General features: G+C 39.2%; 1 protein-coding gene and 1 pseudogene across 1 annotated transcript in view; both read left to right on the forward strand.

The window, feature by feature from the left end:
• MELK (maternal embryonic leucine zipper kinase) overlaps window positions 1-19,064 on the forward strand; it is a 98,953-nt gene that overhangs the window by 7,242 nt on the left and 72,647 nt on the right. Inside the window, exons 2-8 of the mRNA XM_047066346.1 lie at window positions 112-207; window positions 2,679-2,764; window positions 4,697-4,813; window positions 8,261-8,404; window positions 10,328-10,396; window positions 12,170-12,262; window positions 16,782-16,880. Of these exons, the coding sequence (XP_046922302.1) occupies window positions 150-207; window positions 2,679-2,764; window positions 4,697-4,813; window positions 8,261-8,404; window positions 10,328-10,396; window positions 12,170-12,262; window positions 16,782-16,880 (666 nt within the window). The 5' untranslated portion in view covers window positions 112-149. The remainder of the gene's footprint in view (window positions 1-111; window positions 208-2,678; window positions 2,765-4,696; window positions 4,814-8,260; window positions 8,405-10,327; window positions 10,397-12,169; window positions 12,263-16,781; window positions 16,881-19,064) is intronic.
• On the forward strand, window positions 9,233-10,280 carry LOC124502570 (interleukin-1 receptor-associated kinase 1-binding protein 1-like; annotated as a pseudogene).

Raw genomic sequence — 19,064 nt, forward strand, 5'->3', positions numbered from 1 at the left:
ATCAGGTTTTTTTTGGTATTATTTATATGCCCAAGACTTATTTATATTTGCACTTATAAGGTAATCTCATAGTAGTTCCTTTTTCGGTCATGTACTATTTCTGTCTTACAGGTTCCTTTTGTAATTTTATAGAAACTTCCAGGAGGACTATGAAAGATTATGATGAACTTCTCAAATACTATGAATTATATGAAACTGTTGGGACAGGTAATCTTTTTTTTTTTCCTGGAGGCAGAGGACAGATCAACTATTTGGGAATAATAGTGCATTTGGGCAGTCATGAGCTTTTCAGTTTAACCTGTGTAGTTTTAAAATTCTTCAACTTACTTTAGAAAGAAAAAGCAGAGCAAGAGAGGAGAATAGTAGCAGGGGCCTTGTAGGTCATTTTATTTAGAATAAAAGTCACCGGAGAGTTTTGAGCCAAGGAATGATCTATCTGACTTTTGTTTCTGCTTTTTTCTTATTTTAAAAATTTTTTTATGTTTTAATTTTATTTTTGAGACAGAGATAGTGTGAGTGAGGGAGGGGCAGAGAGAGAGGGAGACACAGAAGCCAAAGCAGGCTCTAGGCTCTGAGCTATCAGCACAGAGCCCGATGCAGGGCTCACACTCATGGACTGTGAGATCATGACGTGAGCCAAAGTCAGACGCTTAACCAACTGAGCCAACCAGGCACCCCTGACCTTTGTTTTTAAGGGTTACTCTAGCTGCTTGGCTGTGAAAAGATTAGCTGGGAAAGGCAGGGGTAGAAGCACAGATATGTTAAGAGATTATTGCATTAATTCAGGTGAGTGATGGTAGAGAATATGGTGACTTGGATGAGGGTGATAGCAGTGAAGGTAGTGAAAGGGGTGTGATTCTGTACGTATGTGTGTTTTAATTTATTGAGGTATAACGGTAAAATATGCAAAGTGCATTAGTCTTGATGGAGTTTTTTGTTTTTTAATTTTTTTTAACGTTTATTTATTTTTGAGACAGAGAGAAACAGAGCATGAACGGGGGAGGGTCAGAGAGAGAGGGAGACACAGAATCAGAACAGGCTCCAGGCTCTGAGCAGTCAGCACAGAGCCCGACACGGGGCTCGAACTCACGGACCGTGAGATTGTGACCTGAGCTGAAGTCGGACGCTTAACCGACTGAGCCACCCAGGTGCCCCTGGAGTTTTTTTTTTAATGTTTGTTTATTTTGAGAGAGAGTGAGAGACCATGTGTGTGTGCGCACAGTGGAGGGGAGAAAGAGAGGGAGAGAGAGAATCCCAAGCAGGCTCTGTGCTGGGGGACTCAGTCTCACAAATCGTGGGATCATGACCTGAGCCAAAATCAGAATTGGATGCTTAACCAACAGAGCCACTCAGTCGCCACTTGATGGAGTTTTACAAACACGTCCACCTATATGTTCCATGCTCCGATCAAGACAGATTTCTAGTCAATACCTGTCTGTTTTCCCCCAAGGTAACGACTGATGTATTTTGAAGACAGAGCCAGTGGGATTTGTTAATGGGTTGGGTATGTAGTGGGAGACAAAAGAGAAGGGCTAAGGATGGCTTTCAGGTTTTTGGAAAATGTTGAGTTGCCATTTACTGAGATGGGGAAGACCATAGCAGTGACCACCAGAGCTTCTTTTTATTTATTTATTTTTAATGTTTATTTATTTTTGAGAGGGGGGCGAGGGGCAGAGAGAGGGGGTCAGAGGATATGAAGCAGGCTCTATGCTAACAGCAGAGAGCCCAACATGGGGCTTGAACTCACAAACTGTGAAATCATGACCTGAGCCAAAGTCAGATGCTTAACTGACTGAGCTACCTGGGTGCCCCAGGAGCTTCTTTTTCAAAATATGAAGTTGGCAGTTTCTTTTAGATACCAAAGTGTAGACATTTATCTAGCATTTGATCCAGTTTTGAAAAATCATATCCTTTTGATTCAGTTTTATTTATTTTTTTTAATTTTTTTTTTAACGTTTATTTATTTTTGAGACAGAGAGAGACAGAGTGTGAACAGGGGAGGGGCAGAGAGAGAGGGGGACACAGAATCTGAAACAGGCTTCAGGCTCTGAGCTGTCAGCACAGAGCCCGACACGGGGCTCGAACTCACAGACCGTGAGATCATGACCTGAGCCAAAGTCCGACGCTTAACCGACCAAGCCACCCAGGCGCCCCTGATCCAGTTTTAAAACAGTAGATGTTTTCCATTGTCTTTTATCTCAACAACTTTATATTGTGTTGTAGCAGTTTTAATTATAAAGCAAATTTATTTGCAATGTTACTTGTAAAGCAAATTTCTAAACAGTGAATTCTGTTTTCCTACTTCTTCATTACAAAGTTAAAGATTCTATCATGGTAAAAATCTTCAGCTAGACATTGGATGAGGAGAGGTTAAAGTCATGGCTAGTGCTTTGGAAGCGACAGGAAGAAAGAGCCACAAACTTCCAGGAAAATATGGATTGATAGAGCTTTTTAGAAGCATATGGAGGGGCACTTGGCTGGCTCAGAGCATGCAACTTTTGATCTCGGGTTCAGTTTGAGCCCCATGTTGGGTGTAGAAATTACTTAAAAATAAAATCTTAAAAAAAATAAAATAAAAGCATGTGGAGAGGTATTTGTGCCTGAGTCCTCAGGTTGCTCTGATGATGATTTTAGGTTACTCTTGCTTATCTCTTCGTAACACATTTTTCTATACTTAGGTGGCTTTGCAAAGGTCAAACTTGCCTGCCATATCCTCACTGGAGAAATGGTAGCTATAAAAATCATGGATAAAAATGCACTAGGGGTAAGTTAAAATTATTTAAAAAATGTCTATAGATCAGTTTTGTAAATTAAAACCTGAATTTGCTCTATGTTCTCGTTACTACTTTCATTAGAATGATCTTTCTATAGCTTGTTGGGCTTGTTTTTTAGATTGCAAGTTATGTATAAATCTCTGGTTTTAAAAAGTAATCTGGGGAAGGGGTTACTTTGTCCTTAATTTTAATGCCAGGCCATGGTACATATCTGGTCTGTGTAGTCCATTTTCCTACAGATGTTTCATATTATTACAGGTGTTTCTGGATATTAATATCTCCTGTACCTTCTCACGATCCCCTTACTAAGTGTTGATCTCTTTTATGATAGATAGATGTGAGTTCTAGAATTTTATTCAAATTGACGTTCGAAGTTATATCATTAAGTCCTTTTTGTAATCAGCCTCTTGCTCATATACATGGGTGTTTCCAGGACTGGGCTGATTGTTACCTCCTGAAACAGCTCATTCAATATGTGGTTTTGGTTTTAATGTACATAAAGTTTATTGTTTTTATATTAAGGGAAGATGGGTCTCTTTTGATGGTCTTTTGGGCCTATTAAACCCTTTCTAGTGTTTGAAGTCACCCTGAGTGGTCTTTTGTTTCTAATTTTTTTATTGTTGCTCATATCATTTGGTTTCTTAGTTTTGGTCTCCTGCTGAGAATTTACTAGTCTCTTTGTATATATCTGTGGCTGTTTCTTCTTTTTGTTTAAAAAAAATTTTTTTTTAATGTTATTTGTCTTTGAGAGAGAGTGTGAGCAGGGGAGGGGCAGAGAGAGAGAGACAGACAGGGAGACAGAATACGAAGCAGGCTCCAGGCTCCAAGCTGTCAGCACAGAGCCTAATGCAAGGCTCAGACCCAAATACTGCGAGATCATGACCTGAGCGGAAGTCTGACACTTAACCTAACTGACTGAGCAACCTAGGCACCACTGTTTCTTTTTTTTTTGAAGATAAATTAGAAAACAGTAAAAAAATTATTTTTTTCTCTAACCAAAAATCTGAGTGTTAAACATTTTTTTTCTTGTGGATTGAGTTAGCATTATAATTATTAGTAGTGTACCACTGAGTAAAACAACACAAACATTTTATAAATGTTAGTAATTATCAAACGTAAAAAGTAACATTTTTTAATTTAGTGAAGATTTTAATAAAGTAAGATTTTTTAATTAGACACATAGGACTTTTTTTGGACTCCCTTGTTGGAATGAGACAGAATTTAACATCAAGTGTTCATATCTATTTACTTTTATTTTTTTCTTATTTTTTATTTTTAAGGATGTAAGTGTTGATTAACATGAATAAATAAGTCAGAGAGAATGTGAGGAGTTCTAGTACAGCAGTGTCCCTCAATTCTTTGAACTACTTCCAAATTATATGCCAAAATATAGTGACCTAATCAGAAATTATTTCTAATCCGTCAACTGACAATTCAGGCTCTCCTTCAATTTTTTTTTAAGTTTATGTATTCATTTATTTTGAGAGTGTGTGCGCATAAGCCAGGGAGGTAACAGAGAGAAAGAAAGAGAGAATCCCACGTAGGTCCCACACTTGCCAGCACAGAGCCCAAATCAGGGCTTAATCTCACAAACTGAGAGATCATGACCTGAGCCAGGATCAAGAGTTGGAAGCTTAACTGACTGAGCCATCCAGGCACCCCCCTGGAATGCTAACCTAAGGGGTTCTGAGACTGTTTTGATTTTTCTGGACATTGTATTATTCACCCACATCAAACTGTCTTTCATAAAACCCTCAAGGCCTTTCTTTATGTACACACAGATAATTTTTGTTGTATTTTTCTGTGCTGTTGAACAATTTGGCTATTGGTTGCTTTTGCTACTCAGTATTAAAGCTTTTGTTATTGGTGCTTGGAGCACTTCCAAAATAGGTTTATTGCTCATGTACTGTGTTTTGTCACAGAGTGATTTGCCCCGGATCAAAACAGAGATTGAGGCCTTGAAGAACTTGAGACATCAGCATATATGTCAACTCTACCATGTGCTGGAGACAGCCAACAAAATATTCATGGTTCTTGAGGTTAGTAGTATGGTTTAGAGACTGAAAGGTATTTGGTTTCTGTCTTAGTCCACTTGGGCTGCTATAACAAATATCACAGACTGAGTAGCTTATGAACAACAGAAATTTATTTCTCATAGTTCTGAAAGCTGGGAATTCCAAAATTAAGGGGCTGGCATGGTCAGGTGAGGGCCTTCTTCCTGATCCATAGCTGGCACCTTCTTGCTGTGTCCTTAACGGTAAGAGGGACCAAGGGATCTCTCTGGAACCTCATTTATAAGAGTCCACTTATACACAGATTTTTTTTCAGTATGGTATTGTAAATGTATTTTGTCTTCATTATGTGTTTCTTTTTTCCAGCTTGCTTTATTATAAGAATATAGTGTATAATACATGTAACATATAAAATATGTATTAATTGACTGTTTATGTTATTGGTAAGGCTTCCTGTCAACAGTAGGCTTTTAATAGTTAAATTTCAGGGAGTCAAAAGTTATATGCATATATAAAAAATTTAAAAATAGAACTACCATATGATCCAGTAATTCCACTATTGGGTACTTACCGTAAGAATATGAAAACACTAATTCAAAAAGATATATGCACCCCTATTTTACAGCATTATTTATAGTAGTCAAATTATGGAAGCAGCCCAAGTGTCCATTGATAGACGAATGGATAAAGAATATATGGTATGTGTATGTACACACACATACACCACACGCGCACACACACTGTGGAATATTATTCTGCCATAAAAAATGAAATCTTGTCATTTGCTACAACCTGGATGGATCTAAAGAGTATGCTAAGTGAAATAAGTCAGAGAAAGACAAATACCATATGATTTCACTCATGTGGAATTTAAGAAACGAACAAAAAAGAGACAAACCAAAAAACACTTTTTAAAAAGATTTATTTATTTTGAGAGAAGGAAAGAACAAGCGAGGGAGGGGCAGAGAGAGAGAGGGAGAGAGAGAATCCCAAGCAGGCTCTGCACTGTCAGCATGGAGCTTGATGCAGGGCTTGAACTCACAAACTGTGAGATCATGGCCTGAGCTGAAATCAAGAGTCAGACACTTAACTGACTGAACCACCCAGGTGCCCCTCTTAACTATAGAGAAAAACTGATGGTTACCAGAAGGGAGGTTGTTGGGGGGGGGGGGGGGTGTTGGGTGAAACAGGTGAAAGAGATTAAGAGTACTCTATCCTGATGAGCACTGAGTAGTGTTTGTAATTGTTGAATCACTACATCCTACATCTGAAACTAATGTAACGTATATGTTAACTATACTGGAATTAAAATTAAAAAAAAAGTTACATGCAGATTTTTGACTGTGAGAATGGTCAGCACCGCCAACCCCTGTGTTGTTCAAAGGTCAACTGTACTTACATACAAATCCCTACATGTATTTTAGGTGTGTGTGAATATGTACATCTGTGTGTTTTCATGTATGTATAAATATATATACACACATAGGTGGCTTATTAGTTTCTGTCACACAAGTGGTTGCCTACTATAATATTCTGTACCTTGTTTTTTTTTATGCAGTTAACATTTTAGCTTGGAGACCATCTGCGTATATTTGTAGAGGTTTTTAATGTTTTTGTTTCACTTCATTTTGCATTTCTTTATTTGTGTATATAAAGTAGGCTGTTTATATAAATCTTATTGGATAGCATTTAAAAAATTGAGGTATAATTTTTATATGCTAAAATGCACACATTAGGTATACAGTTTGAAAAAGGTAGACATCTATGTACTTCCCACCCCAGCCTAGGGATGAAACGTATCCGTTATGCCCGAAAGTTTTCTCCTGACCCTTTGAAGTTAATCTCTATAACCCTACCTGCCCACTGTACTTCTCAGTGACCAATAATTTGATTTTGGTCACCATAGGTTATTGTTACCTGTTGTAGAACTTGATATAAATAGAATCATACAGTCTGTACTCTTTTGTGTTTGGTTTCTTTTGTTCAGCATAATGCTTTTTGCAAGTCACTGTATCAATGTATACTCTTTTATATCTTGCTTTTTCACTTAATACTGGAGATTGTTTCATATCAGTTTGTAAAGAGCTTCCTTTTTTTTATGGCTGCATAGAATTCCATTTCATAATGGAATTTAAATAGTGTGAGCATATTTGGGTTGTTTCCAGGCTTTGTTACAAAACAATACTGCTGCAGTGGATAATCTTGAAAGTGTATCCTTTTTTAAAGATTTATTTTATTTTTAGAGGGCGGGAGCAGAGGAGAGGGGTACGGGGGGGGAGGAGAGAGAGAGAGAGAGAGAGAGAAAGAGAAAGAGAGAATCCCAGGCAGGCTCCACACTCAGCATGGAGCTTGACACAGGACTTGATCCCGTGACCCTGGGATCATGACCAGAGTTGAAATCAAGAGTCTGACGCTCAACTGACTTAGCCACCCAGGCACTCCCAAAGAGTATTGCTTTTGATGTTAGAGTATATCTGTAGGAACATTTTCTAAATGTGGAACTATGAGGTCAAAAGCTATAGATATCTGTGGTTTTAATTGGTACTGCTAAGGTGAAATGAAATCTTGAAGGGAAACCCCAGTTTACAGAAAGGTAGAGTTGCTCTGGAGACGGGATGGAAAGCTTAGAACTTAATATTCTGGTACCTCTTCTCCTGTAGCTTCTTATGAACTTCTGTAGAACTGGGCTGCTTCTGGTACAGACTAAAAATCTCTGGTCTTCAGGATGGAAAAGCAGTAATTGCTTCTGGGGTGCACCTTGCTGGCTCAGGTGGTAGAGCATGTGACTCTTAACCTTGGGGTTGTGAGTTTGAGGCCTACATTGGGTATAGAGATTACTTAAAAATAAAATCTTTAAAAAAATCTTTAAAAAATTGTGCTTTTTTAAAATTGTTTTTGTTTTAGGGAACTACACTAAATATGAGTGCATTAAGATGAGAATGGGTTTTAATACTGTGCTATAAAAATATAAAACCCTGAGTGAACTTAAAAATCACAGTGTCAGGGGGTGCCTGGGTGGCTCAGTCTGTTAAGCATCTGACTTTAGTTCAGGTCATGATCTCACAGTTCATGAGTCTGAGCCCCATTTTGGGCTCTGTGCTGCCAGTGCAGAGCCCGCTTGGGATCCTCTGTCTTCTCTCTGCCCCTCCCCTGCCTGCGTGTGCACGTGCTCTCTCTCTTTCAAAAATAAAATAAACATTAAAAAAAAAATCACAGTGTTAGTTGGTTCTACTTCTACTTACTGGTCATAAAACTGCTTGAGACCAAGAGCTGTTGTTCTGTGTCCTGGAGTAATTATTGACCTGTTTGATCGTGACAGGTGACAGTGTATTTTGGACTATTCTTCACTTGGTTCCCTTGCCTATAAGTTGAATTAAAGATATCTCTGAGTTAAGTATAATTTTTTGTTTTAATTCCTCTGAAATGATTTTTGTCAGTAGTAATCATACCTGCATGCCTCTGTTGTTATTGAAGTATTGCCCCGGAGGAGAGCTGTTTGACTACATAATTTCCCAGGATCGCCTATCCGAGGAGGAGACCCGAGTTGTCTTCCGTCAGATAGTATCTGCAGTTGCTTATGTGCACAGCCAGGGTTATGCTCACAGGGACCTCAAACCGGTAAGTGACTATCACAGATGCTCACCTGAGAGTTCAACATCATTTACCAGTTTTTACTAGTGTTCTACAGGTTCTTTCTGTTTAGGGTCTATCTTGGCTTTGCTTCTTTTTTTGTTCCACTCATAATGTATCACTTTTCTTTCTTTTCTTTTGACTGCCGGTAGGCTTTTTTGGATCTACCTAATTGTTGATATTCTGTATGTTTGTCAGTTGTGGGTGACATTATGAATGTCTTTGTAATCAACTGGGGAATATAAACTTCAGGATTTTATCTCTAGGAAAGAAGAGTTTTGAGTATTTGAGAATATTGTCATTGAGTATTTTCCCTTTAATACTCTTTTCCTGACCTCATCTTCCTTTAATTTTAATTCCATTACATCTCAGAAAGGAATAGTTCAATGGAATGAACAGTCTCTAATTTTCAAGGACAGAATAAAAATGCAAATACTTTTAAGTCTGCAGGCTCTGACTAACATGGATGGTAGTGAACATGGGTTTTATGTTACTTGGTATTAGGGCCAGGAGTCTAGAATTGGTTGACAAAACATGGCAATGTTACTTTCCTTTTGCCTCTGTTTATACACAGCCCTCTGATTTGAGCTCATTCTTTTGGTTTGGCACACGTTGTGTTTGCTTGTAGTTGAATCTCAGGGTACCACAGAGGGGATGGTTTATGCTGAAGTGTCTCAAGGGGAAGCAGAATAGTTCTTGCCATTCCTCCTCTTTCCCTTTCCTTACTTCTTGTCATTTCATTCTTTTTTAGTGATTTTCATTCTGTTGTTCCCAGGCTGCTTGGTATAAACGATCTTAAATCTTATCTATTGGTTTTGCTGCTGCCTGGACTGCATCACACAGAGCCTCCGGCAGCAGGGCCTGCAGGCAGAGAATGTAACTGTGACAGAGGGCTTTAGAAGAGTGGAAAGTGCTTATTTTATGGAAGCAGAGGTCTGCGTTACATTTACTGAATTTGGAAAAGTGTAAAATATTTGTAACTTTGTTAGTGAAAAGCTAGATAGCTCTGTTGTCATCAGCCAGCTCCATCTGCATCATCCTCCAGCTTCTGTTGAATATCTAAGATGGCAGGCCTGTCTTATTGCCAACGTGTGGTGCAAAGCTCAAGATGTCTGTAACCTTATTGGCCAAGCTCCAGGAAAACCTTTATTCATCAAAGAAGAAACAATAGGGGCGCCTGGGTGGCTTGGTTGGTTAAGCGTCCGACTTCGGTTCAGGTCATGATCTCACGGTCCGTGAGTTCCGTGAGTTCGAGCCCCGCGTCGGGCTCTGTGCTGACAGCTCAGAGCCTGGAGCCTGTTTCGGATTCTGTGTCTCGCTCTCTCTCTGCTCCTCCCCTGTTCATGCTCTGTCTCTCTCTGTCTCAAAAATAAATAAACGTTAAAAAAAAAAAAGAAAGTAACTGCTTTCTAAAAAAGAAAAAAAAGAAACAATAGAATGGGAAGGCCAAATAGATGATCCCCAGTCATCCAGACTCTCAAGTTCATTAACTGTACAACCAAAAATCAAAAGTGCAGCAATGTATGCTGCTTCAGAAGTATTCATAACTGTTGAGGTAAAGGGGAAGAGAGGAAAAAAGATCTCTGAAATTCCAACCAAAATATATTGTGTTTGTATCTTTTTATTTTTGTACTTTTTATAATGTTTGCTTTTGTCCTGAATATATATATATATATTGTATAAAGTATTTCCCCCGCAAAAGGTGTCACTCCTTGAATAAAGTCCCACAGAATACTCAAGTTTACTTTCTATTTTTAAAAACTTACTATGGGAAATACTCCGGAAATAAATGTCTTATATGTGGAAAAAAAAAATCTTGTTCATTTAGAAACTGTTTTTAGAAATGGCTAGAGGTACCATGTGATATAAGGAAGTCAATATACAGTTATGAAAATATCTTTGTTTCCCCAGGAAAATTTGTTGTTTGATGAATATCATAAATTAAAACTGATTGACTTTGGTCTCTGTGCAAAACCCAAGGTAAGTACAGAAATAAAAATGTATTTATTTCCTTTGTAAATATACCTTTTTAGGGTATTACCTTGCACTGGCTTCCACTTAGTCTTTGTTGAGCGTGGTTGCATCCATTGAGAAGAGTGTTAAATTGCATCCCCTTTAGAAGTTCTCTAGATGATTCGAATAGGTAGCCAAGATTGAGAACCACTGCTCTAGGTCCAGGGTTGGCCCTGCTGAAGCCCCCATGGATGTGCTGTGAGAGAATTTGCAGTGCTGAGGTGACATGAGGTCATTACAACATGAATTCTGAATTGATTCTATGTTTGCAGTTTGAGTATGTTGCCACTAGGTGATGCTTTTGTTCATTTAGATAGGAGTTTTGGGAATTTAGCGCAAATCTATTCTTTGTTATCCAAATGGTTGTATAACTAATGGTTACGTTTTGAGAGGCAATCCTCTTTCCTTATAAAAGAAGAAGGAAAAAGTCCATATGCACTATTAAATGTATATGGGTATATATTTCCTTAATTTGTACCCCACAGTTAAGTACTGGTGTTCTCCAGCGTACCTTCTCTTTGAGGTGACTTTGAACTTTCCAGCTGCGCTGTCTGCAGAGCTCCTGTGTGACTGCCTGTTGGAGGCTTCCTCCTGAGTTCTCTAATGATGGTACTCACAGTCTCTAAAATGAGCTGTCTACACTCATTAGGAATGTTGAAATTGCAGACCTGTCTTAGCCCTTTGTAGTCCCATGATTATTTCCTGCCCCAATCAGAATTAGCTAAATGCATAGGGAAGCAGATTTTGCCCCTTCAGCTGAATGTCTGATTCTTTCTGATTTTCCTCTCCTTCCCTTGGCTCTTCACAGATTGTCAGTGGAGCCTTGTGTCTGGGAGCCAAATGCTCTATGGCATTTTTTTGATCGGCAGTTGTATAAAGATAAAACAAGTCTTGAGCAGATAAACTGGTTTAAGTCATGTTCTCCACAGGAGGCAGTGGAGAAGGTTTGTGACAGACTCCATTAGCTTTTATTTATGGCTGCCACAGATTCGACCCACACAGACACCATCTGAGAAAGCAGCCTTGGCTGGGAGAGGATTGCCTCTGCTTTCTGCTGAGAAGTTCACTTCTGGGCACGTTGTTGCAGTTGTAAATGAAATTTCGCAGTTTCACAAGTCATTTGCCAGTTGTAGGACTACACAAATGTTGGGTAGTCGTATCATGTTCATTATGTCTTGATGTTTCTGTGCGAGAGCAGAGGATGTCGAGCAGATTCTCATTTTCACAGATCTGGAAGTTCAGGTGTTTTTTGTGTTACGACTGGGTCTAGAAAACAGACTCCTAAGGCACTGTTCTATGTAGCAGATTCCTCTCTTCCCTCTAAGGAAAGAGAAACTTTTCTGTATTTGTAAAGATTTGATATTGGAGATAGAGTCCAGGAAAGAAATAGTCCTTTTTCTTGGAGTACTTGGGAGTGGGCAGACATGGGTGCTTGGATGTTTGTTAAGCTGATTATTTTGTGAATGGATGTCTAGGAGAGTATGAACCTGACTTGATTGAGCTAAGGGGAAGAAGATTTTGTTCATGCCAGGTTGTAGTGGTATTGGAAATCCAGAGAAGAGTAAACTACACGTGTTTGCATGCATATAGCATAGTATGGGGTTGGCTGCACAGAGTCTCTCATTCTTTGAGATAATTCTTCATCTAGTTTCTCTCTGCTTGTGCCAAAAGAATGTTTATCAAGGTTTCAATTTCTTCAGGGCCGTAATTAAGGAGTATTTCATTTTTTCTTGTTGGCAGGGTAACAAGGATTACCATCTTCAGACATGTTGTGGGAGTCTTGCTTATGCAGCACCTGAATTAATACAAGGCAAATCATACCTGGGATCGGAGGTAATTATTCATTGATTAATTCAATATGTAATCAATATACATTTATTGGTGACCTGTAGTGAGTCAGACATTGTGCACTGGGGATATTACAATAAGGTAAGAAATAATCTTGTTAATCAAAGAGTTCAGTTTATTCAGAGAGTAAGACTTAAAGTAACACATGAAATGAATAACTTGCAATAATTATAATAATATATATTATACTTATGAAGCAAAGGTATATTTCTGGTGTCCCTTGTTTTGGTTACTTTCATGTTAAAACAATACGTAGTTTAGACTGGTTAGCCCAGCCAGGTAGAGCACAAGGCCAGGGTTGCAGCCTCAGTTTTCAGAGATGCTTCCTGGTTAGCTCTGAGAAAACTTGGACTTTGTTCATAGCCAGATAGTTATCTGAGGCCAGCAGTCCTTTGCAGGAGGCCCAGGCTCAGAAGGCCTGGGCACTGCCTGTTTTACTTACCATTAGCTACTGCGAGCCTGTCAGTCCTTTCCGTTCTGTGGAGTACTAATACTGCTAATATTAGTATTATAAGACAAAGTTGAGTTATCAAAAGCTCAGGAAATGCTGGATTGAATAATTTTTTTAGTTCAGGACATCTCTAGATCTTTAATATGTTCTCATCCAATGTGATCCTCTGGGAGGGGAGCATCATAGATAGCAGCTGGCCTTGATTTTACCTGCCTACAGAGTCCATTTTTTATGTGCTGCATCTTTTGGAACTAGTGTTATGTTGGAGAAACCTTGACATATGCCCATTTACTTAATTGTAACAAGAGAAGATGGGAACTGACTTCTTTTGGTGATTTTTGATGTGGATATAATCTCAAACTTACAGAACAGTTGCAAATATGGAATGAGGAACTTCTGTATACATTTAGTCCTATTCACAGTTGTTGGCATTTTTTTTCATTCTGTTTGCTTTTTCATTCTCTTTCTATGTTTGTATATATGCATATTCTTAACCAATTAAGAATAATTTTTAGACATTATTCCCCTTTATCATTAAATACTATGTATGTATTTCCTAAAAGCAAGGGCTTTCTCTTTTATACCTACACTATAGTTATCAAAATTGGGGATTTAATATTGATACAACTTATTTAATTCATAATTCATAGTCACGTGCTGTTAATTGTACCACTAGTGTCCTTAGCTATATTTTCCCTCCAGTCCAGGATTCAGTTCAGGATCACGTATTGCTCCTTTGGCCTGCTTTTTCATTTTATTAAAAAAAATCTTTTTTGAATATTTATTATTTTTGAAGAAGAGAGAGAGACAGAGTGTGAGCAGGGGAGGAACAGAGAGAAAGGGAGACACAAAATCCAAAGCATGCTCCAGGCTCCGAGCTGTCAGCACAGAGCCTGACACGGGGCTCAAACTCACAAACCATGAGATCATGACCTGACATGTCCGACCTGACAAGTCGGATGCTTAGCTGCCTGAGCCACCCAGGCACCCCATCCTTTGGTCTTCTTTAATCTGGAAGAGTTCCTTATCCTTTATCTTACTTGACCTTGACATTTGTGAGGAATCCACTTATTTTGTAGAAAGTATCTCAATTTGAATTTATCTGATGCTTATGATTAGATTTAGCTTATGCCTTTTTGGCAGAAATACCACAAAGGTGATATTGTGGCCTTCTCAGTGCATCATAGGAAAAGGAACAAACTTTTACTGAGCATTTGTTATAGTCCTGGAATCATGCTAGATCCTTTTCTTGTTCAGTTGTGGTATAAATACATATTACATAAAATTTACCATCTTAATTTTAACTATCTTAACCATTTTTAAGTGTACAGTTCAATAGTGTTAGGCACATTTAGGGGCACCTGGGTGGCTCAGTCGGTTAAGTGCCTGACTTCGGCTCAGGTCATGATCTCATGGTTGGTGAGTTTGAGTGACGCATCAGGCTCTGTGCTGGCAGCTCAGAGCCCAGAATGTGCTTCGGGTTCTGTGTCTTCCTCTCTCTGTCTGCCCCTCCCCTGCTGATGCTCTGTCTCCCTCTCTTTCTCAAAAATAAGTAAAAAAAAGAAATAGTGATAGGCAACTTTATATTGTGCAAGCAATCTCCAGAGCTCTTTTCATTTTGCAAAATGCAACTCTATACCCATTAAATAATTATTCTATTCTTCCTTCCTCCCACCACTGGCAGCTACCCTTCTACATTCTGTCTATATGAATCTGACTACTCTAGGTACCTTATATCGTGGAGTCCTACAATATTTGTCTTTTCGTGACTGGCTTATTTCACTTCACACAGTAGCCTCAAGACTCATACATGTTGTAGCATGTGTCAGAATTGTTTTCCTTTTTTTTTTTCTTCAAACATTTGTTTATTTTGGGAGAGGACGTGCGTGTGCACAGGGGAGGGGCAGTGAGAGAGGGAGAGAGAGTCTCAAGCAGGTTCCGTGCTGTCAGTGCAGAGGCTGACATGGGGCTTGAGCCCACAAACTGTGAGATCATGACCTGTGCTGAAATCAAGAGTCAGATGCTTAACTGGTGGAGCCATCCAGGCGTCCCAATGCTAGATGCTTTTTATAATTTTCATTTAAATGAAATCCAAAAATCCTTTGGAGTGAATACTGTCATTCATTTCATTAAGGTAAGAAGTTGAAGAAACTGAGGCTCAGAAATTAAGTGCCTTCGCAAGGTCACACACCTGGTAAACAACAGGTCAAGATTTGAACTGAGGGAGGCTTTACTGCATACCTGTACATTCTCTTTCTCTCTCTCTTCTAAATTATATGGTAATTTTTTTAAATAGGCTCCACACCCAGTGTGGTGCTTAAACCCACGACCCTGAGATCAAGAGTCACATGCTCTACCAACTGAGCCAGCCAGGCACCCCAATAATTTTTAATAGAATTTTAAAAGCATTTTTAACCGCTTTTATTGTAATTTTTTAAAAGTTTATTTATTTTGAGAGAGAGAAAGAGAAAGAAGGAGGGGCAGAGAGAGAGAGAGACAGACAGACAGACAGACAGAGAATCCCAAGCAGGCTCCATGCTGTCAGCACAGACTCCCCCTACACTGACTTGATCTCATGGTCTCATGAGATCATGACCTGAGCTGAAACCAAGAGTTGGATGCTTAGCCAGCAGAGCCACCCAGGTGCTCCTTTCCTTATCTTTTTGTTTAACCTCAGATATAACCTCTCTGTTGACCTCTTCTTGTGGCATTTGATGAGGCCATGCTAGCCCAGTATTTCCTGTGCAGCCTCTTTGCTTTGAATTGAACACCCTGGTCAGGGGTGCCATACTATCCAGGCTGAATTTATAGATCAATTATTTGACATCTCTGAGTCGTAAATAGTTAATTTCTGACCTCCTGCAACTGGGAAGAAAAAAATGAGGTGTTTGCCTGAAAGTAGATCATTCACTTGGGGCATCTTAATAATTTGATGTGACTTGGTAGACAGGACTAGGCATTAGATTTGGGTTACTAAGTATAGGTATTACTTAGATGTGATGCCGCTTGAGTTATTTTAATTCTTGTTTCTCTCCTCTGCCTACCCCTCCTGCCTTAAAAAAAAAAAATACTGCTCTTTTTACCTCTTAAAATTTTCCTAAGTCTCAAGTGATAGTGGGAGCTGTGATTTCTCCTCAGTCAGCAGCCGTGTCATTATTGACTAAGGCCAAATACCGCTTGAATTAGTAGTTCGTGCTTAGGACTCACGGGACACATGGATATCTTATACAAAGGTTAAGCTCCTTTCTGGGATTTTGAGATTTGTAGGGGTGTTTGTGCTGGCAGGCTAATTTCTAGCTTCTATATTTGAGAAGTCAATCGTTGAACTTTATTAAGTTTTCTTTACGTAGAGAGGAATTTACAGCACAGCTTAGTTACATTTGTAGATTATCAGTAGTAAATTTTAAGGCTTGTTTTGACATCCTCATGCATGTTTATATAACCCTCAACAGCACTACAGAATTGTCTTTCAGAATCAGAGACCTGGCCTCATCTCCTTTCTTTTTTTCTTTTTTTTTTTTTTAATTTTTTTTTTAACATTTATTCACTTTTGAGAGAGAGAGACAGAGGGTGAGCAGGGGAGGTTACAGAGAGAGAGACACACAGAATCTGAAGCAGACTCCAGGCTCTGAGCTGTCAGCACAGAGCCCGACGTGGGGCTTGAACCCATGAACTGCAGATTCATGACCTGAGCCCAATCAGATGCTCAACCAACTGAGCCACCCAGGCGCCCCCTCATCTCCTTTCTTATACCCAATCCAGCCCAGCCAACTGGGAATTATTTTCTATTGAACGTTACAATCCAACACTGGGAGAGAGTGCACTGAACTAAAAGTCGGGAGACCTACCTGGGTGGCCTGCCATTGACTGGGTGACTTTGAACAAGCCTTCCTTTTTGGGCTTTAGGTTCCTTGTCTGTAGAACGAGCAGGTTGAATTGGATGATCTCTGCACCATTTTTCAGCTCTGTGAAGATTCTGTTAAGTGTACTGTCGCTTAATATGTCTGTAATATGTTCTCAATTTTTAAAAAATTATTTCTTTCTCCCACTCAGGCAGATGTTTGGAGTATGGGCATACTCTTATATGTACTTATGTGTGGCTTTCTACCATTCGATGATGATAATGTCATGGCTTTGTACAAGAAGATTACGGTGAGTGTTACAAGGCAGGCATAGAATTTCACTGTAACAGTTCTGTTAACTATTTGCTTCTATTTATAAGGCAAAAACAGGCAGAAGTAATGTATGCTGTTAGAAGTCAAGATGGTGGTTACACTTTGGAGGAGGGGAGTGACTGGAAGAGGGGTATGGAGGGGGATTCTGTTCTTTCTTGATCTGGATGTTGGTTATGTGTGTGTATTCAATTTTTGAAAACTTGCCATGGTGGACCCTCAATACGTATACTGTTCTGTATGTATATTATACTTCTGTAGTAAAATGCTTAACAGAACAAAAACAAATGGGAACACAAACATGGAAGATGATTTTTCTGGTAACAGTTTTTACTTTGTATCCTGAAATGATACCTTAGTAAGTTACTGTGTTAAATCACATTTTTCTGTTGGGTTCTGATAAAATAAGAAACTGCTTCTTTTTGAAGGTAACATTTGGCTTTAAGGTTTAATAAAACCATAGTTAAGAGTGCTGTAGGCTTTGTTAAAATCATATATATCAGAGACAGAAAGATTTGTGGTTGTGGGGCTTGGGGATGGAGTGGCAGTGGGGAGTAACCCTTAATGAACACAGGGTTTATTTTGGGGGTGATGAGAACATCCTGGAATTATATGGTGGTAATGATTGCCCAACTTTATGAATATAAAAACTAAAAATCACTGAATTGTACACTTTTAAAGGGTGAATTTTATGTTTGTGACTTAAATTCAATTAAAAAAAACCCCTCAAAACCATATATACCAAGGAAACAGTAAAATTCATTTTAAAGATTTAACATTCAAAGCAAGCTAACACAAGATATGTAAAGAGGAAGAAAGAACACCATTTTGTATCCCTGGCAAACCAGGATCAGACCAACAGGGCAACTTCTCTGTGTGTGACTTGAATTCAGTTCTGTTGAACAAATATTTCCTGAAGGTCTTCTTTGTATAAGATACTGGAAGGCATGAACAAGAATCTGTGAAACTTGATCATTGTCCACCAGGGCCTGATTTCTTGTTGGAGACAGATACAAGGCTATCTAAAAAGGACAAAGGGTCAGGGATGCCATATTATTACAGAGATATAAATGAATGTAATACAGGAATGGGTGAGGGGTTTGGGAGAACATGTTAGAGGAAGTGAGGTTTGAGCAAGGCTTTCATAAGGGGTAGAAGTGCTTCAGAAAGGGATGTGGGAGAGAGCATGTTTGGTAGAGTAGACAGTATGAGCAAAGACAGAGGATAGGAGAAGCATGGGGGAAGATGGTTGGATATTTTATGTGGCTGGACCACTGGGTCTCTAGCACCCTTTAGGTAGGGAGACTACCTAAATCAACTCGCATTTTGGGGACACAGTACACTGAATTGAAAGTGGTAATCCCAGTTGGCTCATTGCTTGCCCTATAGAACAAGTTTAAAGGCACTGAGTTCAATCTTCAATTTTTAAATTTACTTGACTTAATAGTTGTTTCCTATATCTCCTTCTCCCAGAGAAACCTTTAAAATCTATGCCAAAATTAGAAATGGAATTGTAGTAGTTTCAACTCCTCCAAGGCTAGGAGTTCTAATTCTGCAGAGTCAAACGGAAGTTAGGTCGACATAGCTGTTACCACTGCTTTGGGGAACTGTGTGTATATGCTGCTTCTTGGGAAGGAGAGATGAATGAGGCAGGAGGCTGGAGGCCAGCTTCCTGGGGCTGGCTGGGGTAGCCAAGACAGCCTGTATTTCCTCCCATCCCCTCTCAGGAAGCCTCCCCTAAGCTTCGCAGGGTAGCAGTTGTTGCTTTGGCTGAACTCGCTCACTGTGGCCGCAGTTCTGACTACACAGAGCCACACCCTACTGTGTCAACAGCAGGATACGGGAGAGAGTAGCGTTAGGATCGCTTCGTAGCCTCAGCTTGCTTTAACAGAAGTAGAGTGGGAAGGAGGCTGGTCTTTGGGCAGCTCAGCAACAATTTTCCAGTTACGCTTTTTTAGAAAAATATTAGGTTGGCCTCTTCAATTATTCACTCTTTTTGCTACTCTTTTCTGTAAAGCAGAGCTATGTTTCTCACTCTGAAAATAATTTTAGTATTATAAGCTACTAGTATATTTTACTACACTCTTTTTTTGGGCATTCCATGTCAGAGAAATAAGCTGACAGACAAATTTCTCCAAAGATGAACTGGAATTGGATCTGTTAG

This window comes from Lynx rufus, unplaced genomic scaffold, assembly GCF_022079265.1.
Source record: "Lynx rufus isolate CCGP_SWC_20201006 ecotype Redwood Valley unplaced genomic scaffold, mLynRuf1.p SCAF_10, whole genome shotgun sequence".
NCBI lineage: Eukaryota > Metazoa > Chordata > Mammalia > Carnivora > Felidae > Lynx > Lynx rufus.